Below are 8,741 nucleotides of genomic sequence, written 5' to 3' on the forward strand. Positions count from 1 at the left end.
CGTTGCTCGCGTGAACCCACCTGCCTCTTTCCTGACGTCACTTTGCAGCATGGAACAGTTGCTTGTGTTCACCACCTATGCGTGTATTCATGTGTGTAACCACCTGCCTCTTTGCTGACGTCACTTTGCAGCATGAAACAGTTGCTTGTGTTCACCACCTATGTGTGTATTCATGTGCGTGGCACTGCATAAATGATGCGTTTTGGGTGAACAAGGCAACAAATGTTCTTGGTGTTTTTTGAAAGAGGAAGACCACACACACACTGTTTTGCATTGCATGTATTCAGCGTGCACATTTCACCAGTTAGGCACAGCATGGCACCCATTTCGACCTAGCAATGAGTGTACTGCATACAATGCAATTGGCACAGATGTAACGCATTCAGTAGTGCCTCGTGATGCGCAACTTGTGCCACACAGAGACGACAGAAAAGAATAGTTGTACAGTGGTAAGTATCACAAGTCTGACACATGCTGCACAAGCAGAAAAGACACATTCGCACATCGCTGTGATAAAACATGAAACACGACTAGAACAATGGGCTACTGTTGCATGGGACAGCGGTCGTAGTAGATTTAGCAGGACTACAAAAACCTGAATGCAAAAACATCCACAGATGTTGCAGCATGAACACAGAAGAAACACATTTAAATAGTACAGCTGATGCAGCATGAACAATGCAAAACACATTTACATATCACAGATGATACAGCAGGAGCAATGAAAAAATTATTTGCATATGCGTATCGCAGATACTGCAGTATGAATAATGTAAAGAACATCTACATATCACAGATGATATAGCAGGAACAAGGCAAACAACATTTGCCTACCAGAGATGCTATAGCATGAACAATGCAAAAACAAAAACATTTCCATATAACGGATGATACAGCATAAAGGCATGCTACTACTTCAGTTCAATGATTGTTGCATGGCTGCATCCTGCCTATGACAGGCGTGTTTGCATATATAAAAATTCAGACTGCACTAGTGTACCGAGTGAAAGCAGCGCACATCAGCGTGCATACGCAACATGTTGCTACGACATGTTAAGCCCCATAAAAACAAAAATTCTTGTACCTATAAATCGAAATGAGAACATCACAGTTGCAGGTGCAAGCATGAAATGTACGCGTGACGGAAGAAAAAGGCACGGAAAATTACCTGCGAACAACATGGTTGCATGTAGAACAGCTTTTACACCAGGCACACGGAAGGAAAAAAAGAAATGTGAATACACAGCGCAGTTTGAGCACCTGGCAGAACGCAACTAAACCAAAGGGAATTGAGACCAGCTTCTGCACCTGCCAAAAGCTTGGAAGGAAAAAGTGAGAATACATGTGCAGTTTCTGCGCCTGTCACTAGTGGGAAACAAAAAGAATTAAAAGCACACAATGTGTGTAGGCCAGAAGATGAAAAATGAAGATGAAAAAAGAATTTAAGCGGATGCGTCCGGCGACTGTGTGCGGTTGCGGACTACCAGGGTGAGTAGCCCGACACACTAGGCTTGTTCGATTCAGAACTGGTTCTCTGCACCAATTCCGAAAAAGTTCTGTTGGTGCCGGCGCAGTGCAATTCCAGTTTCTTGGTGCAGGTGCAGCGCGTCAGCAGCGTCACAAATCACTGGTGCGGAGATTTTCAATCGAGCGCGTGCACACACAGGCCTTGTCGTCTGCTATCCGGTTCTCGTCCGTCGTGGTGTGTTGTGTCGCGCGGTGCGTCGCATCTGTTTTTCGTGCCTCGTGGACGACGACATCGCCGAATCCATTTTTATGGAATTTTCTGAGTCGTCAGACAGCGAAGATGAGGAAGCCGACGTGGTGCTTCCTTTTGCAGCAACACAGTTCGGACAGACCGCAACAGAATCCCCAACTACTACGAAAGCGAGGTATTTCAGCTTCGAATTCAAGAGGCTGTTGAGGCTGTCGCGAGAAACGGGGAAAACTTCCTTCAGTTTGCCATTGATGTTAACAAACATTTCGTCGTCTGTGCGCGTCGTCTGCTTACGCCGTCAAACACGTGCACCACTATCCTGCACCTCCGTCTCTGACGGTGCCGCGGTTCTTTGCACCGAAGTGGCATCACGACTGCACCAAAATCAATCGCGGACGGTGGTGCAGGGGGCGCTGTGAATCGAGCGCTTTGGTGCAGCGCACCGTGAACCGGTTCCGGCGGTGCAGAGAACCACGGCTGAATCGAATGCAGCTACCGTGCAAGCAGCTGCTGTCGGGCCGACTCCTGTCCCCGCGACTCCGCAACAGCAGCTACCATCTGCTGTGTGGACGCTGCTGCCAGCTGCAGTGCGCCTGCCGCCTGCCACATCGCAGCTGCCACATCCGCCATGGCGGCAGTTTGCACAGCGGTTGCTGCAGCCGCTGCTGTCTGCATCTGCAAAGGAAAGGAGCTTGAACTGCACTACCCCGAGTGATTGAAGAGGGCTGGTTTCACTTCCACGGTAAACATGGTGCGGCCAAGCCCCACACGCGTGCGTTCCATATGGCAGCGACAGAACGCCAAGCTCTGGAAGCCATGTGTCAAGGGTACGCACTATGCGAAATAATGACGCGAAACGTAAAAAAAAGATTTGGTGGATGCTTAAGCTTCACCTTTTAGTGGAATGCGGTAGTATGTTGCAGCGCTGCCAGGGAGCCAAGGCATGGCCGTGCGCACAACAATCAGTCATTTTCAAAATTGAATACCCATGCATTATGTTATGTTTCTGTGCAAAAATCCGAACATTTTGTCTGCACATACCTGATTGTTGCTCTCAATGAGCCTTTCCATGGTGTTGAGCAGCCGCTGTTGGAACTCGGCGTCCTGGCGGTCTCGCGCCTCCGCCAGGTCAGTGCTGCGCCGAGTTTCCGCAGCAGCTGCTCCACGGCATCTTCCTCCGCCTGCCTACTGTTGCGAGGCGGGCGCCTTCTCCCAGAGCTTGGCCCCGGCTGTGGCTGCTGGGGGGGCTGTCAGAGGGGAACATGCACATATTACTCAATGCGGTACGCTGTAGAATAAGCAAACTGATCAGTACAATGTTTGAGAGAACTATGGACATGAATACACACGAACAGGCCCATACACATGCATACGCTGTCAGTGATGTAACGAACGTGCCATTGTAGCAACATATACTCTGTGCGCATTGATTACACCAATGGGTGCCATCACAGTCCCCACTGCAAGAGGACAAAACTTGCACAAGCTCCAGTGCCTGATGTACAGGAGAGTTTTGCGACCACTGTTGGATGATTTTGATTATACATATTGCTCTGCAAATCATACTAAGGCCGAGCAGCTTCCAACCCGGGTGCTAAGAGGCTACATATCTGCAGGCTGACTCACCGGCTTCTTCGCTCAGCTCCTCAGCAAGGAGTTCCCCCAGCAGCACACTGTCGATGCTGCTGATGCTGTCGTCTGCATGAAAGCATTACAGCACAACTGATCAGTGGACAGTTGCACCGAAGTGTGCAGTGCACCATAGTAAAATGAACAGCTACTTGATTTGCGGCGCTACGAGAACTAACAAATCCCTAGGAGCAGAACAAAAACACCACTATCAAATGTGGAAACTGCATGTACAACCTCCACTTCCTGCATTTGGACTACTCAAACCCTTCTCATAGGATTTAACTTCTTCTACCTCAGGCTCATCTGTTCCATGATATTCAAATCCACACAAGCCGCTAACAATGCGCACAACTTACTAGCCATACAGGTGATTGATGAAATGGTTTACCTACCCGCTGACATTGGAGACAGCGGTGGAGGCGGCGGCGGTGGTGGTGGTGCTGCTGCTGCTGCAGGGAGTGGTAGCGGCAGAGGTGGTGGTGCTGCGGAGGGTGTCGGTGGCGATGGTGGTGCTGCTGCTGCTGCTTCTGCTGGTGGCAGTGGTGGCGGTGGTGACGGTGGTGCTGCTGCTGGGGGTCGCGGCGGCGGTGGAGCTGATGCTCCAGGAGGCTGGGCCTGCGAGAAGGCAAACCGCTGCACGTTTACACATGCATATCCCGAAGTTCATCTTGATGGTACATTGTTCACAGCACATGACTTTGTGAAACAGTAAAGAATCCCTCATTACCACCAAGCAGGAAAGTGTGGAAACGTTTATAACCTCACTCTGATTCTCTTACAACATTGCAAACGCACCTGTCGCCTGGCAATGGGGAAATAAGCTTTCCCCACGCCCTTGGCACTGGCCCACCCCAGGATCTGTATGATGCGGCCCCCAGAGCCAGGCAGCTTGCCACCTCCGGTGCCCCTGCGACCGAATGCGAGGAGACACGTTACTGCGGCATTCCATAGACCAACATTGTTGACAGGCTCACCCTTGGCCGGCCCGCAGACTTGCCAGTTCCGTCCTTGTGTGGCAGCACATTTGCCGCCAAGACTGCCGCCAATGCTCGGCGGTCTCGACAGCCGGTCCCAAGCGGTTGAGGCTATCCGCAAGCTCGTCCTAGAGCGCGCGCTTGCGGGCCACGGTGATAGAATTTGTAAGCTCCGCCGAGGCCTGCGCCAAGAAGGTATGCTGCTCCAAAAAATCGAGCAGCATCTCTTCTTGGGCAGCGGACATGCAGGGTCTCTTCGGCGCCATCACAGACTAGATTTGCCGCCTATTCTCTCAGAGATATCAAACAACTTCCGCAGGGAATAGCGGGGAGTTCTTTCTGTAAACAGGCAATAGTGCGGACTACACAGCTTGGGGTCAGGGTAGTCGCTTTACGAGAGGGAGCGTATGCGTGCTGTATTCCAAGCATTATTTTTCGCGACTACCGCTTTAAAGCGAGCATTTAGGCATCCGTCCGGAAACAAACAGGGTCAGGAAATGTACTTTCTGCTGTCTGCCTAACCGTTTTGCTCTTCCTTGTTTGTTCCCGCGGTCGTTTTCGTTACTCAGTCATCTCTTTGCCGCAGCTATACATATAAACAAAACACGCATATGCGAGTGTACATCATTTATTTTCCCCCACAAATCGCACTTCATAGTCGTCTCTATTTCCTATGGGAATACAGACAGACAACCACAGATTAGATACTGCAACACTCCACCCTTTGGCACTTTTGCCAACGGTCGTAAGCGCCTACCAACACAGGCTTACCTCAAGCAGTTTTTGTCGATTTCGTGCCAACCGCTCCTCGCAAGTTTGCTCAGTAGGCACGCAGCCTTCACTGTCTTCATTCACATTTTTCTCCGCTCTTAGTTCAACCGCACAGTACCTCGATTTTCGATGCTGCACAAAAAATGATATCAAGGCATGGAACGGCTGTTTTCGTGCAAAGTGGCTCGTTGACGTTTTTTACCGCCGTCAGCGCACCCCCCCGGCAGCGAAAGTTACCCATCAGCAAATTTAATAGCCCAACTTCGTACACTTCTTGTTTTCCTTGCTATTTTCAGCTTTAAACATATTTTTTTTGGCAAAATAAATAATTATTTTTATCGCTGTGCATTTCTTTACTCTTTTAGCAAAAATTTAGCAGACGGTCCCTCGTCGTGCAGGCAAATGCTTCGGGGCGCCGCTCTGCTGTAATTGGCTGATTCCTCGTTGCGTCAATTTTGCGTCAGGCGTCGACGTCACATCGTTTCGTCATTTTGACGTCACTGTCAATAATTTTTGACAGAATTATGACAGAATTCCGTAATACGGTCCCAGGAGAATTTGTCCTATTCACATTCACAAAGAAGGAGGCAACTGAGGCTCATTGGTAGGTGACGACAGAGCTAGGCGTCTCGGGACAACGAATACAACAAATTTATATGTACTATATCACATTTTCCTCATCGCCCTGACAACTGGTTCAATATGCCATTGCACGCAAAGAAATCACATTTACATTGCGTCTATCAAACAGATCTATGATTCGCATCGTATTTGCTACAACAGGAATGAACACTAAACCAGATACCATACAACCAAACTTGCGCACGCTTACATTACGTGGACGTAAAGGGTCATTTCGCTCACCTTTTTGTAGACTCTAACTTTTTAAGGAGGCAAATATAAAGAGTGTTATTAGGTAGTATACATAGTTCAGAACAAGAACGATGCCTCAGTGCTTGTCGATCGGAACCTTCTACGCTTGATATATACCGCCTGTTCCGTATTTATTTGTCCGCGTTAGAAAAAATTATCCTGCGCAAACTACTGGACTATATGGGCTCAAACGACGACTACAAGGTAGCTTATGATAGCCTTCGTCTTTCGATAAGTAATTTAACATCTAAACTTGCCTGCTTTTTCTGGAATCGGCGAAAAACTGCTTTCGACTGCGGCAGAACTTTTCGTCCAGGCAAGCAAAGAAGCCAGTTTGACAGGCTGCGCCATCTGGCGAGCTGTTAGGCAACCGATGTCACGGCTTGGGGCGGGAATGGCTTCGAAGGTGCGTGTCGCCAGCTCGTTGAAATTATTACGATCTTGCGCAGCAGCGCGGTTCCCTGGGGAACAGCACGAACACAAACCACAGGGCTAAAACAAAGCTCCCGTAACGTCCGGACCGAACCAACGAAAACAGACGGCATTGAAAACAAGATGGAAAACAGAAGTGACCAGCTCCCGTTTATTAGTGTCTTGGATGTTACTGTAAACATTGTTCTGGGTTATTTTTAGAAAGAAGAATGATATCTCTGCCCGATCGTATTAATTTCAAGGTGCAGACGACACGCACATTCGAAGAAATCGCGCGAGGTGCATTTCGCCCCAAGCCGTGACATCGGTTGCCTCACCGCTCGCCAGATGGCGCAGCCTGTCAAACTGGCTTCTTTGCTCGCCTGGACGAAAAGTTCTGCCGCAGTCGAATGCAGTTTTTCGCCGATTCCAGAAAATGCAGTCAAATTTAGATGTTAAATTACTTATCGAAAGACGAAGACTATCATAAGCTACCCTGTAGTCGGCGTTTGAGCCAATATAGTCCCGTAGTTTGCGCAGAAGAATTTTTCGTAACAGGGACAGATAAATACGAAACACGCGGTACATGCACAGATCGAGCTTAACGTAATTCGAAATCCAGAACTGAGATCCGCCCGGTACAGGCAACTTGCAATCCACAACCACAGGAAACTATAGCGTATGGTCCATTTCGTTCATAAACTTGTTGCGGATCCCGAATTAGCAAAGTCCATGACGAGCGCGCGTAAACCGGACCACACACGTAAAAAAGCGCCCGGAACGCAACGGCCGCGAACGGCGCCGGCCATGGAATTAGAAGTTCCTGCTACTTTAAACATAACCGCCGTACATCTGAACAGCATTCCTAATTGTACGGCAGTCATAGCTGACAAAGAATTTCTAGGAATGTTTATTAACCGAGTGGAGGATCGTGGCAGAACAGCGAGCGCTACTCATCCGCAAAACTGACAACGCCATTGCCCGCGTGCGTATCGAACATGTGCAAATTTCAATCTTCCAACCGTCGGTTCCTGCTCCAACCCACAGGCGCGTCATAATGACTAACCTTGCAGGAGCACAAAACACACATGCGCCACTAATTAACCTTACAGTAAATAAGAAAAAACCACCTACCTTTAGATAATTCAGCAATCCAAAGGAGACGGCGTCCCATGGAGGATGCGGCGTCCTCTCAAAGCGGAAGGTACTCAAATATCGCGGCGTAGTGCGGAATACAAAATGAACGCAAAAATTAACGGAGCTCGCCGCCAGTGGCGCGCGAGAGAGATATTGTATCAGCGCGGCGGGCGCCTCAGTTGACGAAGCGGTGGCGCTGTGGTCGTGTTAGTGGTTCAGAGCAGAAAAACTGTGCTCTCATAAGGGAGGAACTTTTCTTTACTAAAGTGTTATGTTTTTCCGGGGCTCCTCCATGTCCGGGGCCGTCGGCGCGGGTCGTGGCGGGTTTCGTTGCATGCACATGAAAGTTAGTTGCGTCATACTGCCGAGCTCCGTACGGGCTGTGTGTGCGGGCGGTGTTGATGACTTTGTGATGGCGCGGAAGTAATTTCTGCCGTCTGGGCTCAGTAACATGCACTAACACTGCGTAGCACAGAGCTGTTTTAGCATTTTGCGGGCACCTAAATGCGCACGCCGCTACCATGGTTCAGTCCCGCGGTCTTGGAAAGAGCGTCAGTGGCTCTTTCATACTTCTGCCGCTTCGAGCGTAATGGTCGTGCATTGCAATCTTCCGGTCCCTGCTGCGCTTTGGGTGTGGGTATCGTGGTATACGTTTGAAATAAAAAGAAAAACTACGGTCACATTGACGGATGTGTAAAGCAACGGATTTGTACAATATTCAAGCTTTCTGCTACAATGATATCGAACTCTTTCACTTTAGAGTCCAAACACGAAATGGATGTTTTAACCTCCTATACTAAAATGTTACGAGAAGTTGCAAGACGCCCTGCTTATTGCGTATAGGGGGCCTGTTATGTGCTGTGGCCGTGGGTGCAGAAAAGACGTTTATAAGCTAGAGCACAATATGACGCTCAAAGACGGTAAAAGGTCCTCATCTTAATGAAACATTCACACATAATGAAGTACTAATTACTCTAAGTAGTGAGGAATTGCTGATTAATGACTAAATACTGATTAATACTAACTACTAATTAACTGCTAACTAATAACGTCTAAGCTTCGCCTTCAGGGGTAGAACGCGACAGCGTGTTGTAGCGCTGCCAGGGAGTCCACGGAACGGCACTCCCTGTTCGGCGCGATGCCTTGCCCTTTGAACGCAACGCTTTTTGAGGGAAGGAAATGGCGCAGTAATTCTCTGTCATCTCGGTGAACACCTGAACCACACC

At 48.9% G+C, this 8,741-nt stretch overlaps 1 protein-coding gene across 5 annotated transcripts; it reads right to left on the reverse strand.

Moving 5' to 3' along the window:
* Window positions 1-247: 247 nt before the first annotated feature.
* On the reverse strand, window positions 248-7,596 carry LOC149350294 (uncharacterized). 5 transcript variants are annotated; one of them, XM_089579308.1, is made up of 8 exons: window positions 7,513-7,596; window positions 5,095-5,226; window positions 4,324-4,463; window positions 4,145-4,256; window positions 3,742-3,964; window positions 3,344-3,415; window positions 2,759-2,964; window positions 248-2,392 (listed from the first exon to the last, which is right to left on the reverse strand). In XM_089579308.1, exons 2-6 carry the CDS (start codon window positions 5,172-5,174, stop codon window positions 3,356-3,358), a joined length of 615 nt encoding a protein of 204 aa, XP_089435434.1. In that variant the 5' UTR covers window positions 5,175-5,226; window positions 7,513-7,596; the 3' UTR covers window positions 248-2,392; window positions 2,759-2,964; window positions 3,344-3,355. The 5 variants fall into 5 exon arrangements, with proteins under 5 accessions (XP_089435434.1, XP_089435431.1, XP_089435433.1 ...); XM_089579305.1 differs by having other exon boundaries at window positions 4,324-4,505; XM_089579307.1 differs by having other exon boundaries at window positions 4,324-4,505; window positions 5,095-6,428; window positions 7,513-7,568.
* Window positions 7,597-8,741: the final 1,145 nt, after the last annotated feature.

The sequence above is a fragment of the Amblyomma mixtum genome, chromosome 3 (assembly GCF_055824585.1).
Source record: "Amblyomma mixtum isolate Tamu chromosome 3, ASM5582458v1, whole genome shotgun sequence".
Lineage (NCBI taxonomy): Eukaryota > Metazoa > Arthropoda > Arachnida > Ixodida > Ixodidae > Amblyomma > Amblyomma mixtum.

Bases quoted from the DNA above. Each gene is read 5' to 3' on its own strand.
- LOC149350294 (XM_089579305.1), bottom strand. From the start codon at position 5,174: ATGAAGACAGTGAAGGCTGCGTGCCTACTGAGCAAACTTGCGAGGAGC. The intron at 4,257-4,323 runs GTGAGCCTGTCA...ATTCGGTCGCAG, and splicing joins AGTCTGCGGGCCGGCCAAGG to GGGCACCGGAGGTGGCAAGC. The intron at 3,416-3,741 runs GTAGGTAAACCA...GCTTTCATGCAG, and splicing joins GCTGTCTCCAATGTCAGCGG to ACGACAGCATCAGCAGCATC.